At 37.4% G+C, this 25,306-nt stretch overlaps 1 protein-coding gene across 18 annotated transcripts in view; it reads left to right on the forward strand.

Moving 5' to 3' along the window:
• PLEKHA5 (pleckstrin homology domain containing A5) overlaps window positions 1-23,117 on the forward strand; it is a 157,268-nt gene extending 134,151 nt beyond the window's left edge. For 7 of the 18 annotated variants that reach the window (XM_088055872.1, XM_088055874.1, XM_088055875.1 and 4 more), the window contains 15 exons: window positions 3,650-3,712; window positions 4,284-4,364; window positions 4,499-4,648; window positions 6,030-6,131; window positions 7,169-7,280; window positions 7,543-7,589; window positions 8,375-8,563; window positions 9,078-9,195; window positions 11,486-11,601; window positions 12,889-13,098; window positions 15,680-15,838; window positions 17,058-17,179; window positions 17,973-18,118; window positions 19,213-19,297; window positions 22,229-23,117. In XM_088055872.1, the coding sequence (XP_087911998.1) occupies window positions 3,650-3,712; window positions 4,284-4,364; window positions 4,499-4,648; window positions 6,030-6,131; window positions 7,169-7,280; window positions 7,543-7,589; window positions 8,375-8,563; window positions 9,078-9,195; window positions 11,486-11,601; window positions 12,889-13,098; window positions 15,680-15,838; window positions 17,058-17,179; window positions 17,973-18,118; window positions 19,213-19,297; window positions 22,229-22,247 (1,719 nt within the window). In that variant the 3' untranslated portion in view covers window positions 22,248-23,117. Of the gene's footprint in view, window positions 1-3,649; window positions 3,713-4,283; window positions 4,365-4,498; window positions 4,649-6,029; window positions 6,132-7,168; window positions 7,281-7,542; window positions 7,590-8,374; window positions 8,564-9,077; window positions 9,196-11,485; window positions 11,602-12,888; window positions 13,099-15,679; window positions 15,839-17,057; window positions 17,180-17,972; window positions 18,119-19,212; window positions 19,318-22,228 lie in introns of all 18 variants that reach the window. The other 11 variants (XM_088055886.1, XM_014256086.2, XM_088055889.1 and 8 more) reach the window with 3 other exon arrangements.
• Window positions 23,118-25,306: the final 2,189 nt, after the last annotated feature.

Below are 25,306 nucleotides of genomic sequence, written 5' to 3' on the forward strand. Positions count from 1 at the left end.
TGAGCTCATTTAGAGTAAAGCAAAGGAAAGCAAGAAAAGTTTGTATTTAATTTGTCTTGCTTCCTTTTTGTAATGATTAATGTCTCTCTAGTGAAACAGCAAAAACATCTACTATTTCAAATGTGTTATTTATAAGGCACTTTTGTTTGTGATTTGTTACATCTTCAGAGTTATTTAAATCACTTGGCTTACATCAGTCTGCTCTGCAGACTGTGCTATAAATTCACCAGTACAAGTCAGGGAAATTATTCCATATGTACAGACAAGGAAAAAGGGATTTTTATTTTTACCTTGGTTTGGGCTTTTTTGCTTCTTTTTAATACTAGATGAGGAATGTTAATCTTGTTCTCTAGTCTTTTTCTCTAAAGCAAAGTACAGGCTGACTTCACAAAAGCAAAATTTTCCTCAATTCCTCTTATAAGTTTGAGTTACCTTAAGGAGGAAAAATTAAAATCTGAGTGCAACAAGCTGACATCTAGGTCTTGCCATGGATAATGGTTCTTAATACATGAAAAACACAGAAAAATCACCCTTAAGTTTTTTGTTCCTGTAAGGATGGGGAGGTTTTGCTTATGGCTTATTATTATTGTTATAGGAGCTGCATACATTTAAACTGCTCTGCATGTTAGATTTTGAGATATTTCAGGTTTTGTTACGAACACAAGGTGATTATGTCCGAGCTAAAAATCTTGTCTTTTCAATTTGTATTTGAAGTGTTTTATGTCACAGATTTCAAAATTAGAGGAGAACCTTGCTTAATGGGGCTAAATGCCCGTTTGCCCTGCTTCCTGATAGCAAAAAGTATTTTAAAAAGCAAGAAGTAAACAAAAGAGCCTCTTGGAAGTCTTGATTTTAATCTTGTGCTCAACGACAAAATGTTCTAGGTTGTCCTGTGTTCCTAATTTCCTAAGTGCAGTATCCTGCATATCGTGCTTTTGGGGTGTGAAACATCCCCCTAGATATTTATTGAATCAAAACAGTTAGAGGAGACTGAAAACAGCTTACAAAACAATGAAATAATGCTGTCACTTTAATGTTTTTAATATCAGCTACTTAAATAGCTTCAACCACTTGTGTCTCAGCAAGATCTTAGGGTGTCCAGCCTAGGAGAGGGATCTCTCCCTTTCTGGGAACCATCTGGTGCTGGTGTGTGGCAGAGGTGGGCACTGCACAGTTGATGACAGATGAATTCTAACCCAGGAGGGAGGTTCAGTTAAGGTCATGTTACTTCTTCACCTGCAGGATACACGTTTGGCCAAACTCTGCATGTGCAGTTTGCCTTTCAAAAATGGTAATTTCTATTTGTAGGTCTCAGGGTGCTGCTCCCTCATGACTGGGAGGGTTTAGGTGCCTTTCCCCGTGTTAAAAGAGTGGATTTGGTGTGTTTGAAGAGGCAAATGGAAAGGGAGGCCAGCAGCAGCTCCTGTCACTGGTTCAGTAGATGGCACTCTTGCTCTGGAGTTGCTGCCCTGGCAAAGGCTTTGTAGGAACGATTTGGCAAGAAAGGCGTTTGTGGAACGTGACACAAAGTACATTTTGATAACTCGGTCATTGGAGCTCTTATAATGCGTTTTCCAGGGTTATGAGGCTGTTAACCTTGCCTGAAATGTGTAATTGTGTTTTGTCTGCTGCAGTTCCTCCTGTCATTCCAGCAGGATGCGATCACATTCCGCGTTTCTCGCCTTGAGCGGATTTATTGATGTGCTGTGAGAAGCGGAGCTGCTGTTCTGTCAGAGATGGATTAAGTTATTCAGATTATTTGGGGAGTTTTTGTGCTAAGTCTGCGCAAAATGGTGCAGTGGAGATGTTAAAATGAAGTGGCTCTCCGGCAGAGCCTGTTGTGTGGAACTGGTACTGCTGACCAAAGCAAGAACTTGGTAGCAATTTGAAAAGTGTGATAGGATTTTAATAAGAAGAATTAGCACAGCCAGAGTGTTCTTTGAAAATCTGTTTTCCTTTTCTGAATACTTAAGAGATATTCCTTTCAGGAGGTACAGAGGGGTAGGGATGCTGAATTGGCAAACTGTTTTAAACTTGGCTATAATTAAGGTTGAAATGACAAAAAAATAAATGTCTTTATTTTTAAAAAAGTATAAAAAAAATAATGGCTTGAAAATGCAGTATGTTTTTTCCAGCCAAGCCACATAAAATGCTGAGCAGTGACTTGGAAAGGTGTATTTAAACAATAGGGGATAATCTTCCTTCTGTAAAGTCTTCCTGTTGTGAAATATAACTAGGTTTCCTCTGTCAGTTAAAGACATTTGGCCATGTTTATGAGTTTTATTTAAATATTTCCATTCCTCATTTTTCTCTCATTGTGATAAAATCAACAGTAAAACAACACAACTCTACGATAGTGGGAGTTTATATGGATATCTTAATTTGTGTGACATTCATGAGGTGCAAAAGTGCTGTGGCTTTTTTCATATTCCAACATTCATTTCAAAATGTCCATTTCAAACAAAGTTACTGTGTGTTTTTAATACACTATTCATACTTCTAAATTGTCACCAGGTACATTTGCATGAGGTATGTGGACATAATATCGTGAAATGAAACACTTTTAGTGTGTTGGAGATTTATTTCATGTTTGGAATGCTTGTCTCATGAACCCTTCCCTAGTTCTTTTATTTATAAGTGTCCCTTACCATGGACTTGTGTTTCAGTAGTTTTTCTTGTACTATTAAGTCAAAATAACCTAATTATGACAGACACATGGAAGGAAAGCATCTCTGTTGGGACTCTGTACACACAACATAATTTAATTTTAATTAAATAGAATATTAAGGTTGATAGTGTTATGTCCTTACCTCCTGTATAGGGATAGTAAGTAGTTACTGCATGTGTCAGTTCACTCTAAAATGGGGTGTAAAATATTTTTTCTTGTAAAATATTTTGAATCTTGTTATTGGTCAGTAACAGATTGAAAAAGTTAAGAACTTAATGTGAGGAGTTGCATGAAAGTAGTTTGAGGTACTTTGCATTCTGACTAGCATAAGGAGACAAGTTTACCCAAGTCCAGAGATAAAATAGAAGAGCTTCCATTTGTGGGATTTCTGATAATGCTCTGTTTGGAGGGGAGGAAATCCTATGAAAAAGTAGGAAATGCATTATGAAAAATCCATATGAAAAGTGGTGGCACTTACTGGATGTATCTCTAACAAGTTATTTACATACATGTTGTAAACTTAGGTCATTCTGCTCTGGTTCTGGCTTCACATCAGATCATCCTGCTGATTAAACAGCTGACCTTAGTGAGCCTGGAATGGTTAATTCAGAGTAGAATGAGCCCCCTGTATGTAGAATTCACATAACAAAACTTAGACACAATGATGCATCGTTATTTAGATGTACTCTGGCAATTTCATCCTCCTACATAATCCATGTTTGATTGAGTTGTACATCTTTGAAACTCCAGTTTGCATTAGAAACAGCCTGTTAATTTAATGCAACTCTACTGACAGTCTGCTTGACATTCCATTTATTTACCCTCATTAATGTATATTGGCTAAATACGTATTGTTCAATGTGGCAGGTTTACCTCTCAAGCGCAAGCTGATATCTGTGTTAAAACTCTTAAGCTGAACAGTAATTTTCATTTTCACAGTCCAACTAAGTTGTTTTATGGCAATATTATTCTTCCTTATAGTTAACACAAGAAGAATGTAGGGGTACACTATACAAATATAGAACTGAAGAGCTGGACATTGATGTAAGTCATTTGTATTCCTTCTTCCTTGTAAGTGTTGGTATTTGTCTCTTTATTTTGATAATAATTTTCCTCTTGGCTTTTGGGTTTGAAACCCACTTCATACAGGTGATTGCCACCAGAAATTGCATCATGATGTAGAGGGACATGTCTCTGTAATAAGCTTCTAACTTGCAGGAAATACTACATTTTAGGCTGAAATTTTAACTATTTGATACAATCACCTGAAAAACCATGGGACTGTGAATGTATGAAATTGTCTTTGTAATACTAAGCAATATGTAAATTAAAATGGAATCTAATCCCTATTATTAAGTTGTAAAGATTTAGCTCTAGAATCATGAATTCTATGTGTTGAGCCATGCTGCTTCAAGTTATAATGGCACTTGATGGTTTCTTAGGAGGGTTTCTTCAGTAATTTGAAAATGCAAGACTGATGCATGCATAATTTTAAAATTCTTACTTTAATAACATTTTCTGCAGATTTGTGTAATGATTTGATCAAGTTAGATTTAGATTACTGAAGATGTAAATAACAAAATGCTAATTGTGGTAATTTTCTGTTCTATACTAGGCTAAGCTTAGCCGTTTATGTGAACAGGATAAAGTTGTGCAAGCACTGGAGGAGAAGCTTCAACAGCTACACAAGGAGAAAGTAGGACAATTGTATTTATTACCTAAAGTGGATGTTATTTTACATGCTTATTATCAGAACATTGATAGCTGAAATAAAACGAAAATCAGCCTAATGATGCAGAACATTAAAAATAATTCTTTTTATTACAATAGTACACGCTTGAGCAAGCTTTGCTCTCAGCAAGTCAGGAGATAGAAATGAATGCAGATAACCCAGCAGCCATACAAAATGTAGTGTTACAGAGAGATGACTTGCAGAACGGACTGCTCAGCACTTGTCGGGAAGTATCCCGAGCCACTGCAGTAAGTACCACCTTCTTTCCTGTAAAACTGAATGAAGTGTGAAATGATGATGTTCATGTTCCTAATTCCATTGGTTTTGCTTAATTTTTTACTGCATCCCAACAAAAATTCCGTTGTCTTTTACTTGTTTGTGTTTTTGTCAAAGGTGGATGGAAAGTGATCTTTTCACTGCATCCATCAAGTGGTCTTTCTCTAATTTTTTATTTTTTTAATTTTTTTAAATTTTTTTAAATTTTTTTTTTTGAATGGGTGCATACTGACTTAATTGGTGTAGTAATTACCATCTTTGAAATACAAGAAATTGATAACAGAAGAAGTAAATAATGCAAATAAACTATTTCAAGTGATGGCAAAATAGTGTCAAGCACAAACTTTATTTGACTTATTTTAAGCAAAAGCAGCTACAGGACTGCCACAGTCTCTCTTAGAAGTGGGACATTACATTTAAAAGATCTTTCAAATTGTGCACTTCCAAAAAGTCTTTAAAACAAAAAAAGGGGATAGGAAGGAAATTGCTGTTTGTTGTACTTTTCCACTTTGTGATGATTTCTGTGCTGAAATGACAACGAATCATTTTTGCCTACTTACAGATAGATACATCCAAAAATGTGTGAAATTTGAGGGGATAGCTGTGGTAAAAACTGATACCATGTCTGCCCTGAAATCCTGGTTGTAGTCAGATTGTTGGACTGTCTTGTGGAAGGAATTGGTTGGACACAGAAAAGGGAACCAGGGGGAAGGAAATCCTCAAGATACACTTTCCCTCATTAACTTTTTAATTTATTCTAAATGAGTAAATCGCTTGATGTGGGCGGCAAAAGCGAGACGGTGGGGCTGACCTCAAAGAAGAATCATTTTTCTTTTTTCACCTTTTCCTTGTGGTGTTTGCAGTTGCACATATGTGAAGCAGTGGGGCACTCCCTGGCAGCCTTGCAGGATGAGTTACATTTCCCCTGCATAATGCATTGCCTGTGCACACACATGCTGTGCACTCACACATGTGTGTTCTGGGTGATAAAAGAGACAAATTTGCATCCATTTCTGCGGCTTTTTTGCCTCGCTGGAAAGACGGCTTAAGATCCACAGGCCTGCTGACTATAAAGGCATTTTCTGAAGAATTTGCCCTTGCCTGTCTTTTTTGTTAGTGAAAAGACAAAATGCTGTTTGTTTGAATTTCATTCAGTATCATTAGTAAATCAAAAGGCTGTTTAAACATTGCATTCTCTAAATTATGTATCTATTTATTTATTGCTTGTATCTGTCTTTGTGTTACTTCCTGATGTTTCATGCTATTGGAAAAAGAAAAAATTCTTTCTTTTGTCTTTTTTATTTTTTTAACTGAATTTGCATCTGTAATTCTTTACATTTGTTATATACTTAGGAACTGGAAAGAGCTTGGAGAGAATATGATAAATTGGAGTATGATGTAACTGTAACAAGGAACCATATGCAAGAGCAGCTCGATCGGCTTGGAGAAATTCAGGTGTGGCAAAGATCTTAACATTCAATTCACTTTGTCTTCTGTGGGTTTCAAAACTATACAAATGAAAAAAAGGGGGGAAAATGGTAAACTAACTTAGAAACTTTTCATTTCTTTTTCTACCTTGTAAGTTCTGAAGAAGTCTTCAGATTTTTATTTTTTTTTATGTTATAATGCTGGTGTTACTTTATCTGATTTTGTTTCAGTGAGGGGGTTTGAAATGGGGTGGCTTTCTCAGACCTTAATTGCTCTGGCAGTCATATCTTCACACAAATCCTTCCACTTAAGTGAATATTTTGAAGTTAAATCTTTTTATCAAAAGAAGCTATTACAGAAAATGCTCTAGGTGTTGCTTCAGGCCTTACAAAGAAAGGGTTCTGCTGTGTATTTTAGTCCTCGCTGTGCAGGACAGGAGAGTGCTGGTGCTGAATTCCTGAGGAGAGCTCTCTGTGACACACACATGGACATGGAGGTGTGCACAGGTTTTCTGGGATAGGCAGATGGGTGTGGTCTGCACTGCAGGTTCTTTGCTCCAGGGGTTGATTTTCTGTGCAGCTGTGAGATTACAAGGAAACAAAATCTGGAAAACTTGCATTGATTGGCCCACTGTGTGCATGCCCATGGATGTAAATAGGTTTGCACTCCAGCACACAGATGGACTGTGCTCATCTCCACCTGCTTTGGGGTAGGAAGTGATGGTTCCTTTTCTGTTGGTGTGTGTGGGTCTCCTGTGCAAAGTCTGCTTGGATTTTCTTTGGAGACCATAGATGCAATTCTGTTCTTGCAGTGCAGTTTGACTTGGCAGATTGCTCTCAAATTGACTGAGGCATTATGAAATTAGCCAACCTTACACTTTTTGTTCCAGACAATATTTGAATATTTTATGGGAAAGAGTCTGTCATTACTGCATTTTATTTTCCTTCAGTGTGAAAGGATATGCAGTGTAGCCTAAAGAGAGAGAAAGGTTCTCCCTTTTGTATTTTTTCCACTTGCAACATATTCTGATGTACTGGCCATGTATGCTGTTTATTTGCTGACAGACTGAATCAGCAGGGATACAGCGTGCCCAGATTCAGAAGGAGCTGTGGAGAATTCAGGATGTCATGGAGGGTTTACTTAAACATAAACAGCAAAGAAGCTCTTCTGAGGCAGGTGAGCAATGGTTTTGTTGCATAGGAAATGAAATTGGATCATATAAATTTTTAAAGTGTAAGCTCCATTGTTGCTTTTGTATGTTTGAATTAATGGCACAATGACTAAGAAAATAACGAAGAAAATGCTGCTTCAAGTTGATGCTCTATGTAGTTGATAGCAACAGGTTATTTTAAATATTTTAAATATTTTAAAAGCTGTTTACTGAAAACCATTTTTATCTTTTTTTTTCCCCTACACCTTTCCCCCTCCCCCCAAACAGGCATCATGGTATCAAGGACATTTTCTTCTATTAAATATAAAAATGAGGTATGGTTTTAGCATATTTACTATTTTAGCACTCTGGAAGTTGTAATATGGCTGTGTTAAAAACAAAGCATTATTGTGAATACTTTGAGGCTGTCTGAAGGATATATTCAGTATGTTTCTATAAAAACACCGCGTTATGAACTAGTTTTAAAGACTGATATCTCCACTAGCAATTCTAACATTCATTTGTACTGTGCCTCTGTATTCTCACTGGTATGTTTCTCTTTTCCATTTCTTACCTTTTCCTCTCCCTAGGCTCTTACCATAGAAATATAAACCCTGATTTATGGATATGTTTTCTACCCATCACACTTTTCATGGGAAGAAATACATTGCTTTCTATGTTTATTCAGATATTGAGCCTGGTTCTCAGATGGCCAGAGCACCCACAAGAAGAGGTGAAACTGTGGGAGCTCCCAAATGTTCAATTCCTCTGAAAATCTGGCTGAAAGTTACAGTTTTAAAGGGACATTGTCATGGTTATCTGAAGTGTATGCAATATACATCTGGCTAACAGAACTTTCTAAAAGTCTCATTTATGTAAAACTCTTTCAGAAGATAATGGAACTAATTTTTAAAAGTACGATTTAGAGAGTTTGTACATGTCCAACAGAAAGTGCAGGTGTTAGAATTTTTTTTTTTTTTTTCGTTAAATTTGACATTTGTCCCTTTAACTGCAAAATCTATAGCTGCTGTAGCCATGGTAATATATTTTTCTTTTTAAGTTATAAATGACTGTACCAGGTGCGCACGTCTAAATAAGGTGACTATTCTACAATCTTTAGGAAGAGGAAGTAGTCCCACCTCGTCCTCCACTCCCTCGGTCCTATGACTTTACAGAGCATCCTCCCATAATCCCCCCTCTGCCCAGTGATAGCAGCTCCTTGCTCTGTTATAGCAGGGGCCCAGTACATCTGACAGAAGAAAAGAAGATGTACCAAGTTCAAGGATATCAGAGAAATGGATCTTACTGTGTAAGTGGCTTAAACTGCCACATTGTTCTTGAAGCATCCTCCCTCCTTTGCACAGTCACCATTTTTGTTTACTCATCTGGCTACTTTTGTGTTATGGTTTCACTTTATTTAGTTTTGTTTATAGCTGCATCATTTGCTCTTCACATTTTCCTGTCATATGTTCTGTGCATATATAAAATGTCTTAAGACTTAAATTTCATAAGCTTAGATTCTTCCCCTCACTAGTTCTTTAAAAAACTCTGGGCTCAGTTTTTGAAGCTTATACCAATTTGTTTCCAGAAAAAAAAAAACAAACCCACAACTCTGCCTTTTTATGGTGATTTTTTCCTGTAATTTCTGATTGTCTGCAAATGTTGTTACTCAAATTAACTACCAAAAAATACTTCCGCCATTCCACTTAAACTGTGGAACAAGTGAGAGCAGGGTTATCACAAAACCATTGGTTTGAGTCTTAAGACATAAATACTTGTACCAAAGTGCCTGTTTATTTACCACATCCCTTGATGTTCCTCAGGGTCCTGATTATAGGCTTTATAAGAGCGAACCCGAGTTAACTACAGTAGCAGAAGTGGATGAGTCAAATGGTGAAGAAAAAACAGAACCAATTTCAGAATCAGAATCTTCTGCTAAAGGTTTGTCCCCAGGCACGGTGTTTACAGCCCTTCAGCTTTTTCACAAGGAATGCAGAGCTCAACTGTGTTAGAGAAGCTGCCTCATGGTTTGTGTCTTTGCAGCCTGTCCATTTCTCAGTTTGATGGAACAGCTTCCACAATAAAATAATGATTTAATTACAAAACGAGAGAAATTTCAGTCAATTACACCGCAGAAAAATCAAACATTACACTCACCAACAACCCTGAAATCCTTATTGACACCATGTCTAATCACATCACTCACATTCCCCACACACCATTCCCTTGAACAATTACCCATTTTATGTTCTTGCCCTTGAACAATTACTCAGTTTTTGAATCAAGCTCCCGATGTTATGTCGCTGGAACGTCCAAAAAGGCAGCACCACAGAATTTTCAGGCTCTCATAAGGCAGGGAAACAATGTCTTTTTCTTTTTTTTAATCTTGTAATTGTTGAATTGCCTTCTGTCCTCTGATATAATAGGAATAATGATCATGACCTTGGAGTGTACAGACAATAAAGGTCTTTGCAATTGCTAAATGCTTTAGATTCTTCTCTTCATCTAGCTCCCATAAAAGCTACTAATTGCTTGGTAGAGTCTTTTACCAGGAAGTGCTTCTCAATTCTGTTTGTTAAAACACACAGAATAGTTTGTTAAAGGTGGCTTCAGGAAAATGCTCAGCTTTAGCACCTCCCAAAAAACATATTAAGAGCTTTGAGTGAAAAAGCACCTAAACTTGGCTATTTTTTTTACGCTAAGGATTGATGTTGCCAGTTCCAGCAGTAATCGCTGCCTTCTGTTTTGGTGCTTTCACTAAGCATTTACAGAGCAGGCTGATGCAATGATCATAGAATTTTATCAAGAATTATGATTATACAAAGATATTGTTGTCAGCAGAATGCTCACAGAGGTTTTTAAAACTAAGGTTGGCATACAATTTGGGTATAAACTACGTGAATGGCCCTGTGATAAAATTAAGCTTGCACTTACCACACAGTTTGTCAATTCAGATTCTCTGGGGTGTTTGCTGAGATACAACGTTGAGGCACATAATTAAATTTCTGCTAACTTGGTGGCAAAAAATGAACTATTTATCCTGAGATTTGCTAATCATCAATGACCTAAATTGAAAACCTTGTCTTTCTGACAACATGCCTAGGTTTTATTGACCTGTGATGTTTCTGATTATTCACAGTAATTTATGTCAAGAGGTGAAGTAATGATAAAGACAAAGTAAGAAAATCTACACTGACAATATAAAGCAACCCAACACTTTTTAAGCACCCCAATCTGCTTTCTGTCTCAAAGACAGAAATTATTTTACTATGTCCACTTGTAGAAAGGCAGTCCTCAGTCAGGGAAAGCAACAGTGCAAATTCCTCTACGATAAATAACATATAGAGGTGTGCACCAGAACAGCTGCAGTGGTAGCAAGCGGTGGGAGGATTGTATATTCCAGAATTCCCTTCAGTCTGTTGTTCATCATTGCTGTGTTTTATCATTTGTGCATATGAATTTTCTAACAGCCATTTCTTTGGTAATAACAATCCCCATGCAGTAGGAAAACGTAACTATTTCTGATTGTTTCCTACAGTGTGTAAGCCATTACAGCTCTCTGCTGGTACAGGAAACATTTTTGTGCCATTCTGTCTCAAGTTTTTCAGCTGATAAGGAAAGAAACTTAAAGGCAGTTCATCTCTGAGTTTTTTTCTATCTTGCTGTTTTTTAGGTGTCATACTTAAATGATGGTAGTTTCTTTTTGAGGGTGGTTTTAAAAATAAATAATTTCAGAGGAAATTGATAAAGGTTTTTCTAGTGATTGTGCACTTTGCTGTACTGAGCACTCCTCATGCCAGCCATTTCCCTCTCTTTTCAAATACCAGCAGTTAAAGAGAAATGTCAGCTATGAGACCAGAGGAATATTTGTGACCTGTGTGGTACATAAGGGTGACACCAAAAAAAAAAAGGAATTCTGCTGCGTTTTATCCTTGTTTATGTCTAAAGCAGACCCAAACTGTTGCTTTATAGCAGAATATCCTCAGCTCCTGTTTTCACTCACCAGCTGACCAGGCTCAGGGGTGATTTCATTCACACACACACATGAGCATGGGTGTGCACACCCAAATGAGGCCATCCTGGACCTTCAGCATCTTCACCCATCAACTCTCAGTGCCACTTTCTGAATCTGCCCTGTGAAGAACAGTTCCCAAGGCTGACGGTGTGTCTTTTCTAGAAAACAAATCAACATTTTTGGCAGCACTCAGTATGTTGCTTGGCTGTTTTGCAGGCTCACATTTCCCTGTGGGAGTTGTACCACCCAGAACCAAATCCCCAACGCCAGAGTCCTCAACGATAGCATCCTACGTCACTTTGAGGAAGAATAAGAAGATAGATCTAAGAACGGTACTTTAAAAAAAACCTTTGAGCATTGGATGTGTTTATTTTTAAGTTTGATAGTTACTCCAAAAGTTGAAGTTATTTTCATTTTCTTTCCCCAAAAAACAAACGAAAAGCCATAAAAATCACTGTTACAAAAGCATTATATACTAGATTAATGGAGACAGCTATAGGAAGAATGATAAAATCATAAATGCCCTGCAAGTTAAACTGCATGGAGACACTGAAACTGGGCAAGAACTAAATGGTGATAAATCTGCTCATCTACTGAAGTTCAGGCTTGAGTTGAAAGCACATGAAGCACCTTTCAAACACTTGTAGTTGGCAGTTTAACAGCCCCTTTAAAACAATCACAGGCTTTTATTTCTTTCAATACTCAAACAATTTGGGAAATAGCTAAAGCAGCCACAGAATAAGGATGTGGTAAGCAGCATGCAGGTAATAAACCTGAAAATTCAGATTAGACAGTTCTGTAGTCTCTGGGTTAAAGACACACATTAGTTCACACAAAAGAGAGGAAAACTTTTGCCATAGTTACAGCACAAATAGTAGAGGAGAAGTTGTGAGAAGACTGGGAGAGGAGAGAGGAGCTCCCAGGATATTGACTGGAGAAAGAATACCACTTTTCATGTCTGAAATCAGTTACTATAAATGTACTGAATGCAGCTGATTAGCCTGAAGTCGATTTTTATCTGCTGTAAAAAGTACAAATCTGCCTGGAAACTGGTGAATTTCAAGAAAACAGTAGGTAAATGGGTGTTATTTTGGAAAAAATATAATGCTTACAATTACAGTTTTTTAAGTGGTAATAAATTCACTTTGTTTCAGCCCATACTTGCAGTTAAATGATGCCCAGCTGTAGTTTTTCTTGAAATAAAAAGGCAGAAATTACTATTAGATCAACTGGTATAAATATCCTGGATCATTACATTTCAATTATGTTTCTGTCTCAGTCAAATATCTTGTGTTTGCCAGTTTTATAATGTCTGGTAAATTGCTTCAGCTTGAGAAGGTGGCTTTGAGTGAGCACCTCCCCATTCTCTTAATGTTTATCATTGGTGATGGTAATGCTATTGTTCAGAAGAGCCAATTATTCCTTCCTTTTATTTTGAATTTCAGTGTTCATTTATTGATAATTGGATTTTGTACCTTTTTTTCACATACATAGGAGGGCTTTATTTGCCCACTATTTTTCTGCTCTTCAGTGAATCATTAGGTGATCTATTCTGGTAAGTTACCAGTCAGAAATCTTAGTTTTTTTGAAACACATATGTATTGTTTCTTCCATTTAAGGAAAGACCAAGGAGTGCAGTGGAGCAGCTGTGCCTTGCAGAAGGCTCCCGGCCTCGAATGACTGTGGAGGAACAGATGGAAAGAATAAAGAGACACCAACAAGCTTGTCTGAGGGAGAAGAGGAAAGGACTCAATATTATTGGTGTTTCAGACCAGTCTCCTTCACAGAACTTGTCCTATGTCAGGGATAATCCATTCAAATTGGCACAGGTGGGTCCCACAGTGATCAAAAGCTTTGATGTGTCCAGTTAAAAACCAAAGGAGTTTTATTTGAGACTAATTGTAGAGTCACAGACTCAAAAGGGCAACCTCCAAGCTTACACCTAATGGTAGCCACTTCTTTGCCTTTTTGGAAAACACTTCAAATCCACATCCATTTGATCACCCACTGTGTGATGTTTGGTAACAGGGTGGGGTGTTTGGTCAAATATAGCAAACAATGTGAAATTGCAAGGTTTGTGACTGAAAACAAGATCAGGGAGAATCATGACTCCGTTGATGTTGAAATGAAGTCAGTGCTGATTTTTCTGCTGTGTAATGTATTCAGACATCTGTAACATTTTTAGGTAGGAATGTGTATTTATGATCAGGGCTCCTAAGTGTTGCATTTCTGCTGTGGTGTTTGAGCCCATAAATACATTAAAACAGAACCCACACTTTTGTTTTTACTCATTCTTAAACTTGTTTATTTGCCTGAAAAGTTTATTCATGGGTAAAGGGTGGGGAGAGAAGAGGAAGATACAACTGCTTGTCATTAACCAGGAAATATTATTCTGAATATAAATCTAAAAAACCCCAAACAAGCTATCAAAGCCCAAAACTCCAAAACAAACCCAGATATAGGATAGCAGATACTAAGCAGCCTACTACTTTCTAAATATTTAAAATTAGTTTTGTTTTTTAGTAGCTTCATGGAGTGGATTTTTGGTTGGATTTTGTTTTTTTTGGGTTTTTAATCTTCTGGAATACTTGTTTTTTCAGACCACACTGTTTACTGACAGTTTTGGGGTTTTTTTACTTGCATTTCTGCTGGTATGGAAATGTTTACTTTTTTTTTGTTTTGTAGGCATTTAAACATCTGATTTTCCAAAAGCAGATTAAATATATTGCAGTGTGAGGAAATCAGGTGTTTCCAAAGATGTTTCAGCTTTGCATTTTTGGTTGGTTTTTTTCCCTTTCTCAGCATGACAAGCTGTTACAGAACTATACAAAAGTTACTTTTTCTTCAAGAGCTCTGCATCCCCAGAATACCCCAAATTCCAGTTCAGCCTTTGCAATAGAGCAGCTGCTTTTGGGCTGGCATCAGGAATGCTGTATGTGAAGGGGGTTCCTACAAACCCTTCTGTGATTCACACTGCCTTTCTCGAGAAGAGGTCGTGCAAAGCAAAGCTCTGCAGGTGGTTCCTTCAGTAGTTCTTACAGAGGTGTTTAAGCTTTACCCTTTCCCTGTGTATCATTCCATACCTCCAGGTGAGGAAGCTGCAGTCCTGTGTGTCACACCTGGGTACCTGCCCAGCCTGGGGGAATGGGCCAAATCTCTGCCAGAACTCAGAGCCATTCTCTTCCTTGCATCTTGTTTCTCAGTCTTCTCTGCGAAATCAGACCTGTGGGGAAGAGAGGAAATTTATAAAGTCAGGTCTCTGTATTGAATAATTAGCTAACAGTCCATGTTACAAAGTCACTTTTTCTATCACAGCTTTAATTCTTCCAGAATGCCATTTGGCTAAAAGCCCCAGGATGAGGTATTATGCTGAGTAATAGCTTTTATTTCTAAAAGCAGTTTTTATGTCTATTGATTTTTAGAAAAATGGTGCAATGGCATTAACTGCTGGAAGTCTTTTCGACTGTGGTTCGGCTATTTAAGAATTGGAGGGGAAAAAGGGTTTTATAAATGGCCTGCTGTGTAATTTCAAAGTGATTACCATCATACGAAAGGAAGTTGCTTCACAACTGTTGTTGGGACAAGCGTGTGATAAGGGGTGCACGCTTTAAGAGAGCAAAGACACAGATTTATGAACTGACTTACGTGGAATTTCTTCTTAATAGAGTGCATGTGTTAGATCACAGGAATTCAGCTTCGAGATTTACTGCTTCCATGGCTCCTATTTTTCTCAGCTCCAGTTCTCAGTGAGCCTCCCTTTGGGTCTGCCAATATCATGTTCACAGTGCACAATCTTAAGTCACCTCTACCATTCTTCCTCAAAATTTTTACATCAGCTTATCCTCTGCGCAGTGGATTTTGGTTTTTCTAAGAAGTAATTAATATCCTCTGCCATTATCAGATACTGTGTTGTCCTCTATTAAATCAATTCACACCATGAGCTTGGAGAATACCCAAGATAATTGGAGGAAGTGCATGCAGGTGCACTGTGAATTTTGTGCCGAAAGCAGATTTTTATCGATTTTCTTTTTCTTAAACCAGAAAAGGCTATTTTATAAAGAGAGCAGCACTTATGAATGCAAGTAAGAATGCTGCTAAGCTGATTTGTGACTGAGCTAAATGTGAATGAAATTTCAGAAGATAAGGGTGACATTGGAGAGGAAGAGGGGGCAGAAAGTACAATAATCTTACAGACAAAGAAATGTTAGACAGGCTGAACTGTTTTGAAAGGTACTAAAATGAGAAAATTCTGAGTCCTTAATGATTTCCATTTTCCTTACTGCAATCTGTGTTTAAGTTTTTTTCAAGTACTTTTTTTTTTTAATCAGTCAGAGGGACAGCACAAGGCTCAGAACTGAGCCTGTAATAACTTCAGTAACAATTTGTCCACGTACCAATTTTGTTCCACAGAATCGGAAAAAGGACGATACAGTATTGGGGAACATGAAGGAGCTAGAGAACACCAGTAGAGAAAATAATTTGAAACAAAATAATGGAAGTCCTGGAGAAGAAATAGCACAACTGAAAAACGATGGAGAGCAAGAACATAATTCAAGTTTTACTAAAGAGGTACAGAACTATTCCTTATTAAACTGTTCATCAGCTTGTCTTGCACTAAAAAAGTCTTTTAAGGCACACACACCAGAGTATGGGAAAGTGAGCCTGCTCCTTTTGCTTGGAAGATTAAGACTTCTTGTTGGATATACAACATTCCATAGAGAATCACAAAATTTTCTCGGATCTGTCTGTAGCTGAGACATTGAATTTTCTGGTATGTGGTCTTTAAATAAAAATCATTGACATATTCATTGCTTAGGTTACCCCAGTGTAATTTTTGACAGCCATTTAATGTCCCTGAATTTTTGTTTGGTTGGCTCTAGTGCATCAAATAGTTTATAGCAAGCAGAACAAAGCTGACACAATAAATCATGTATGGAAGTAGGCAGTACCTGTACTTTTAGATATTTGTCACTGCTTTGATTTCTGCCTTGAAATAGTTTGAAACAATTGGCTTGGCAGGGAATTACCTTGGTGTTTCTGGTACTAAAGTGCCCATAACACTCAGCAAAACCAGACTGACTGTGAAGAATGGATTACTAGAGTTGCTTCTACATAATCATGTCCTGTTTATAGTTTAATATTTTTTTAAAGTATTGTGTAAAGGTTTTTTTCTTCTTCTGTATTCTCAGTTAATCATTCTTTTATTTAATCATCCTTTTGTTTAATCATCCTTTTGTTTTCCTATTTTATATTTAGTTTTTAAATATATATCTGATGGAGAATGGTATAAAATCAAGTAACTAATTTATATTGTTATCTGTTAGAAACACTTCCTTATTGAGAGTAAAGTAGTAGAGTTGCTTTGCTAAATATGCAAATATTTCAAAAGGAAAATTATGTAATACACTCATATTGTTTATATGTAGTCAGACTTTAAGAGCAGCATTCAGTCTTATCAAAAAAATATTGCAGCATCTGGAGTTGTTGTTGGAATTGTGAAGAGAGGGATAGCATAAAAAAACAGGCAGGCTGCAATCCAAGGAGTTCAGATAAGTTCTGGAAGTTATTAAGTCAAACCCTGCCATGGCCTCTGGTATAAGTTTTAGGATAACTCTATTAACCTGCATGGTATTGATAAAAATTTCTTAAGTTCTGTAATTCTGAGTTACTAAGTATACATGATGGCAAAATTTGTCTGTTAATAAAACTGTTTCCTGGTACTGTATTTCTTATCTGCCACTTAGTGTGTGTTACAGCTTTTTGTTTCATGATTTCAATTTTTTTATAGCTGTCAAAAACTGATGATCTTTTATCAGATGCACATGTTGTATCTGACTCAAAAGAAATGAGTAATGAAGAGAAGGCAGAAAAGAAAAATAAATTGGAAGAAACACATGATGGTGATATAAGGTAAAAATCAAACAAGATGTTCAAAGGCTATTTTAGACTTGCATGTTGTATTTGTTAGCTGAAAGGACCAAGCAATTGCCATAAATACTGAAAAGATTTATTTATATGGTTTTGAGTGGTTTACATATAGGGAAATCTAGTGAGAGGCTTAACTGCTGCAGGGATTCAGAGCTGAGGAGTTGGTGGGTGAAGCAATATTTATTTTCAAGTGTTGTCCCAGTTGTAAGCAGAATGCATTCATAATCCTTGTTTTGGCCTCCAAAATGTGTTTAATAATGTCCATGATAATGAGTTCAATAATAAGGTCAAGCTTTGTATCAGTTTATTATGAACACTTCAGCCAACGCTTCCATCTCATGCTCTTTATTGCTGATATTTAGGAGCAAACTAAACATCTTATTCTGTATCTCCTGCTTTAATTTTTACCTCATTACTTTGCAGCATTGCAGAATTAGAGGGATATTATATCTGGGGTATTTCTCAAATTCATAACTTCAGTGTGAGTTGCACTGCAGGTCCTGAGGTCATGACTTTGTCACAGGACCCTTCAGCGGTAGGAAACTGCAGGAGTTTATAAAGGAAAGGAATTCAATTCCAGGTGCTTCTTTAAAATTGTAACTACACAAAGTAGAGGGGTTTCAAAATGCCTGCTTAATTTATGCTACCTGGACTTGCAAGTTGCAGCTTTTTTTTCTGTTAACAGGAGAAAATTAAATTATAGCTCCTAAACTTAGTGGTTAATACCTGAAATTAAGTTAGAGCCAGTCCTAAATGCTGTGCTTTTTTTAAGCAGCTTGCAGAGTGTGACCACAGTTGCAAACCACAAACCCAAAACCAGCTCAGAAGAAAGTGAAATACTTAGTGTTCAAGAACAAGAAGGGATTGTGTCTTCATTTGAATTAGCAGCACAGTCTTCAAAAGGAAATCAGGCAGCAGCAGGTATGGAAAAGAGTTTGACTGAAGCACAACTTAGCCAGTACATGTGTAAAACTTTAATTTCATTTTGATTGTGCCTTTTGATGCTCTGAAACCCTTATGAACTGAAAATGCTGAGCTAGTCTACATGTGAAGTGTTCAGTTTTACAGTGTACAGAAAAATAGTTTCCCAGTGGACAGCTACAGAAATTCCATTTTTCTGAGGTTTTAATATAGCTTTTATAGTCTCTAATTCAGGGATTTAAATAGCTGTTGCCAGAACTTGAGTCATACTGGAGTTTTTGGTTGGAGCAAATCTTTCCTTTTTCATCTCAGTGCTGGATGTGTCTAGACATTTTACCATTACTCCCTGCTCCTGAGTGACCTCAGATATGCCCAAAATTGTGGAATTATTGAGAGTTTCCAATATTTTAAACTAGCAAGTAAAAGCACCCCATTTTGGCCGTGTTTTGAGGAGTAAGGAAGATGAAGAAAACAGGAAACACTGCCTGACTGTACAATTACTGGTGGTGGACTATTTTGCAGAAGGAGAAGAGTGGAATAAAGCAAAATTATATGCAAAGAAGGAAAAAAAGAGAGGGGTGAGTAGGGAAAGGAGGAAGGGAAGAGGTAGAATTCAAGACATTATTAGGATATTTGCTGATGGGAATGGTTAAGTAAACCAAATGGTTCAACTTAGGGATATAAAAGGTGATCTGGATCTTTGTAGTGCAGTCAGCAATCCTTTCTGTGACTTGATAATCAAAACCAGAACTTGTATGTACACTTTGTACTGCTCAGCAGAATGAAAAAGTTTAGTTAATCTGAGCTGGGATATGAAGGTGGGTCTGGGTCTATCCCAACTACTTAAATTTTACTTTGTTTCCCCTCTCTTTCTAGGAAACATAAAACATCAGTATTCATGTGTTTGCTGTTCTACTAGTTATTTCTGATTAAGGATCAGCTATGCTCTCCCTTGAAGCTGTGCTTTTTGTGCTGATCAGATTTTTTAAGTCTTCACTTGTGTAGCTTTCATTTCTTAATTTGCTATGGCTTGAAATGGTGATTTTTGACCTCTATAACTTGTATTCTTATTTATTTTGCTGTATGACTTGCAGTGAAAAGTTTGCCTTCTTCACCAGAATCGTCCTTGTCACCAGCTCCATCCACACAGACACAGCTCACAGAAGGATCACATTTCATGTGTGTATAGTTACAGAGAAGTACGTTCTTTTTTTCCCCACCTTTCCTGTTCCTAATATTCTTCCAGGTATTTGTATGCTGTTATTTTTGTGAGAAACCTCTGTAGCTGATACTCAGCAAGACAGAGTTTCCTACGGTGTTGAATATAAATTAGCCAGAAAACAAACAAATTCATGTATTGATTTGCTTGCAAGGAGTTCATTCCCAAGGCAGCTACAAAGGAGAAAGGGCTAATTGGTTTATCAGGCATGTTTTCCACAGCTGGCAGGGTAACAGCCCTTGGAATTACACGGGAGGCCTGAGCTGTTACAAAATGGAGTTAAGGCGTGAGCATCGCTGCACAGGTGCAGATGAGTCTTGATGCTTCAGCCGTGGCCATGGGCAAAATGGGCAACCAGAGCTCAGACTTGGTGGTGCACAGGAGGGAATGGGCTAATGGCCTGAAGAATTTATGGCTTAAAACATAGAAGCAACAATTTAAAAACTTTTTTATTTATTTATTTCTATAGGCAGCTGCTATATTTCTCTATATTTATTTCTCTACACAGCTGCTCTTTCCTGACAGAGTGGGTGACTGCTCCTAGGAATCAAGTTAGGAAGCATGAGTTAGACTGGATTTACATGTTCCTACCTGTGCTGTTTCCCACATAATGAATGGCAATGGAAATACAAAGTGTGTGTTTGTTTAGGCAAGTGTTTAACAAAATTAGTAGGATAACAGTGTGAATGCTTCAGCACTTTACCAGCATTTAAATCAATCCACAATTCTTTGCTGTCAGGAAGTGTCTGTTTAAATAAGCTTTCTGCTGAAAGAATGAGCTTTGTTTCAATGGCAATGTTAAATACCATAGCTGATGTAACTTAAGAAAGCTTTAAAATCAATAACAATTTAAAATTGAGACATTTTCAGTCATTTAGCATGAGGAGATCTGAAAATGCATTTTTTTAAAATTTACTGTCCCAGTCTCAATTGCCAAAGTTTAATTTTAGCAAAATTAGACTTACTAGTCATCACAGAGACCTTTCTAATATTAACTAAGGGCGAGAAACTATTTATACTCCTTAAAAAAAGAAAAAATGAAAAGGAAAATTATTAAAGTATTTTCTGCTTTTGAGAAAGTGGAAAATGCCACCTTCACATTCAGTCCTGATACTGCTCCTGCCTTCCTGATGGGTGTGGTGTGCCATGATTAGATTTAGCTTGAATTTTTTTACTTTTATTCAAAATGTTTATTACAGAACTATTTAAAAAAATGAGTGAGACTTTCCTTGTGGAAATACTGATTTGCTTTTCAGGTCCACTGTATAAATACACACGCATTTATGGTGCATCTCCTTTTGAAATAGGACAAACATTCCCTCATCAGCTGGGTTTTGGGTCAGTAATGAAAGTGAAACTGCACTGCTGGATTCTGTCTGTAGGCACCTGTCAGGAACAGGGGAGCAACCAGAAATCTATCACCAATTGCATTAAGCTGCTTTCAGTTCAGATCAGCAAATTCATTTTCTTTAGGGTTTATGCTAAATAAAATAGAAATTAATAGGAAAAGGCTTGGCTCCCCCTTGGTGAGGTGTATCCCCACAGCCAGTTCTGCAGGTGAAGCATTTCTGTGCCTCTCTAAAGAGGCTTTAATTGCTTATGACAGAATGGTCCATCTGGAATGGCACTTGTCAGTCTGATTCTCTGCTTGCACATGCCTCATGTGCTGGAGAAAGGATTCCAGAACTTCAAACACATTTGTTGTGGCTGTTCAGTGTTTGGATTGAGTTGGGGAAAGCTCTTAACTATGTGCATATACATTCCACATCGCTGCATTTGATGCCTCTGTTGGTTGTTTCCTTGGAGTTCCAAAACAAATTTGTGCCATGAGCTGGGCTTAGCATACAGAGGAGATGGATGGAGCACGGTGCTTGCCTGCAGTATTTATTGCTCTTTACCTTCTTGGGCTGTGGTTCCAATATTCCAGTGCTTTGCTGAGAGATTTTTGACACATCTTTTAACATACAGGAATTCAGCATCCCTCATTTTCAAGAAGTCTTATGTGGCAAAGGGAAATTCCAAACTGTAGGATCAGCCGTGGTCACATGCAGCCAAATTTTTCAGGCAGCATCTGGAAAATGCATAGTAGATTTCAGGGAATGAAGAGGTAATACCTATATTTGGCTTTTACAGTCAATTAGAAAAATGATACTCTTGGCACAATGCCAGGGGAATTTGCCATAGGAAATTGGTGTCACAGGATATTGTAGGACTAAGGAGAAACCCCTTTACACAAGGCTCCTTTCTTGTCACAGCCCTTACTTTGCAGAGACGAATCTCTGTGTGTACCACTAACTAGATTTTAAGCATTGCATTTGCACTGAGTTATGGGGGGGATAATGAAATTTTATACAGCACCTGGATTCCAAGCTCAGGAACATTTTTACTGATGAACTGTTAAAAGCTAGTTATAGAAGTCCTTGCAGCAATTACCAAAATACAGCAAGCTCTGGGTGGAGCACTTGAACTACTCTGCCAGTACAGTGTAGCAACTCAGTAACTCTGCATCCCTCTTCAAAATGTGCCTGGCATTTCTAAGACTAGTTGGCATCTTTGCTGTTATTACTGGTTTTAGGTGAAGAGCATTTGGAGGTGACCACGTGTAACAAGGTAAAACCCACAGAGTAAACAGGTTTTCATTCAAAGTGGTGTAAATTTGAAAAAAAAAAAATCTTGGTTTTGCTTCTGTCTGTCAAAATATCCTGACAGCAGTATTATTCATCAGGAAAACGGATTTTGGAAACAACTTATTTCTAAGATATTTTATTATGTTCTACACCTAACATTGCTAGGATGAGGTCAGGAATTCTTTGCTGTACTTAATCCCCTGAGTTCTTTAGACAATATTCTGTTGCTAAAATAGAGTAACTTAATCTGTGTCTGTCTTTCAGCACCAATGGCTTCTGTTGAAACAATTCATGCCTGAGATGTATGGACCTGACCTATGAAAATATGAGAAGATATTGTACAGTATATTTTAAATCTATGAAATTCATAGTTCTGATGCTTTTGGCCACAGAGCATCGTTTTATCACTTCCTGGAAAATGTTTATTCCAAGAGAGCTTTAAATGGCCCACATGTACACTCAACAACCTTCAGATTGTTCTCCTGATACCAGCTTGCTGCTACAATTTCTGTGCACATAAAACAAAGGCTCTTTTTTAATGTGCACCCTACAGTCAGAACTTTATTTGCTGTTCTTCAGAATTTAATGCTCTTTTAATGATGGATCATATAAGTTTACTTTTTTTGCTTCTTTTAGATGCATAACTCGGTTAATTTTACATATCACCACTAAACCTTGTTTTACACTTTTTAAACATTACAATTTATTGTTTTAACAATTTATTTGTAAAATTTTTATATATATATATATACATATAGATATATTTAAAATGTGCCATTTTTATTATTGCTTAGTAAAAGATGTCCTGTTTCTGCTGTAATGATTTCTTGGTCAGGTTGCAATGTCAGCAGTTACTGCCACACTTCTGTCAACATAGACATTAATGTTAGTGGGTACTTTTTCTTGACTAAAATGGAGTGTAGGTATTTTGAGGTACTGGGCTTTTCCTTCATGGGGTTAGGGTGTGTACAGCAATAAGCAGGTTTTCAATCCAGTACTTAGTTTGTGTACAAATGTAATTATGTTCATTGTGTATATATTATACAATGAGCACATACGATGTAAGTATAAGAAGCCACTTATTATTGTTCAAATACAAATGTTCATATCCCATTTCTTTTATATCATATTAAATAAATGTTGATGTTCTTAAGGACTTGTATGGTTAGTATTTCTTCCAGCAAACAGATGTCACACTGTGTTCCACCTTTTGATGTGGGGAATGCAATTCCTATCCCATTGGCAACATCACCTGTCAACCAGAGTAGCAGTGACAGACTCTTAAGAGATCCCAGTCTTCCTCTTCGGGAAAGAATTAAGGCTGCAACACAGAACAAAACAGACAACCTGAGACTGAGATGCAAGAAATACAGGTTCAGCTCCTGGCTCTCCCAGACTTGTGTTGTGATACTGGAATAATCACTTAGTCATTCTGCGCCTCCGTTCCCTGCCTGTTTACACGGGAGGTAATAGCCTGTCTTAGTGGGGTGTGGTGAGCAGTAATTCAGTATTTGCAAACGCTGATTGCCAGGTTCAGTGGGGTTAAGGAGAGATATGTGATGATTCCTGGAGGCTTTGGCATCTGCATAGAAACTGAAAGAAAACCTGAAATGATCTGTCGAGTGTTGTCTTCGCTGTTCCATCTCACACAGCTGCTTGAATTTGCCTGAGACAAAAGAGGTTTAGAAAATAATTAAGAGAAACAAAAATATTTCGGGGAAAGCTTTTGAATCTAGAATGTAAAGCTAAGGAATCTTTTGCAGGTTCAGGCAACTGCTCTGTGCTTCAGTGCATGTGTGTGCCATAAGTGGTAAGGCAAGTTTTGCAGGAAGGCAGCTGCCAGCTCCTGTTGTGCTTTTTTTACCTTACAAATCATATCTTGATCGAGTTAATATTGCTGTTCTAGAAACTATATAATTCATGGTGCTCTTCCATAGAGAAGTGCCTGATACTGTCACACAGTTTGAAATTACTTTACCATTGCCCCTCTCCCCAAGTAGTTTGTGTTTGTTGGATTCTTTTGGCACTCCCAGCTCTGCCAGCAGTTCTTCCTGGTGCTCTTTGCCACAAAGATACAGAGTATCTTGTCTGGCTACCTGTTGTTCTCACTTTTTCTCTGAAAAGTAAAAAAATAGGGATCAGAATTCAGCAGCAGAGCCTGGAGGGAGGGGTCACAGTGAAAGAGGTGGCTGAAGAAAAGATGAATGATGATGCAGGCAGACAGCATGGAGCTGAAAAGTTATCACATTGCCCTCTATTTTTGGAACAGCAGCCCCAAATCAGTGCATCCTTCCATCCAAAAGAGCAAAGAGGAATGTGATTTTATTGCTCAACCAACCAAGGCTTAAGCTCAGTGGCATCACTGGAACACCTGAGGCAAAGCAAATAGGACACACCCTGTTCTCTCCCTAACCCTTCTAGAGAGAGCTGTTTGCTGACAAGTTTTGCAATCTCTTCCTGCCCTTGCTGCAGAGAAAAGAATTGCAACCAATAAGGGAAAGAATGACTAAGTGATTTTTGGACATTTATAGATGTTGTCTATGTCTAAAGCAGTTGTTGGTTTGGAATATCTGCAAGGAAAGGCAGTTTATAATGGAGCTGGGCAAGGGGGGGAGAATGAGCAAGTTTTGCTGATAGAACTGTTGGCAAAGACAGCAAAGGTGAACAATGCAGGAATGTAATACTGATCATAGACTATAATTTCATTTCCTGTGGGCACTTGCTGCAAAGACTTGGAGTTTCATTGGGTGCTCTATTTTTCTGTCTTATGGGAAAAAAATAATAAATGTATGGCTTTGTGTTATCACAGAGCATCTACTCTCTTACCTCATCAGAATAACTCATCCCAGTGATCGTACTCCTGAGATATAGAAATATCAGAATACTGATATGGTCAGCCTTCAAACATCTATTTTAAGTTTGTATCTAGGATATTTTTATATTTCTGACTGATTGCTTTACTGGCTATTGCACTGACACTTGTATATATGGAACGTGCTTTTTTTTCAAAAGCAAGGGTCCTTAGGAATAATGCAACACATTCTCTACAGATGTTCATGCTTTTCAGAACCAATTACATCTATTTTTGTCTTTTGTTCACCATTTGCATTGTTCCAAGGCTACTAGAGAATGTGATTCTTTTAAATCCCTTAATAAAGTGACATTACTCAAAAAGTTATAGTTGGTGTCTTGGCAGTTTTTGTATCTTGTGGGCTGGCTCAAAGGGAGAGACCTCACCAGGCAGCTGAAACCCAAACCTTGTTTATGTTATCACTGAGGTGGAAAAAGTAATCTTCAGTTAACATTTCCTCAGAAGTATGCATCATAAAATGACTCCAATGA

The sequence above is a fragment of the Pseudopodoces humilis genome, chromosome 5, assembly GCF_049639895.1.
Source record: "Pseudopodoces humilis isolate 2021_Gansu_Grassland_sample_001 chromosome 5, ASM4963989v1, whole genome shotgun sequence".
Taxonomy (NCBI): domain Eukaryota; kingdom Metazoa; phylum Chordata; class Aves; order Passeriformes; family Paridae; genus Pseudopodoces; species Pseudopodoces humilis.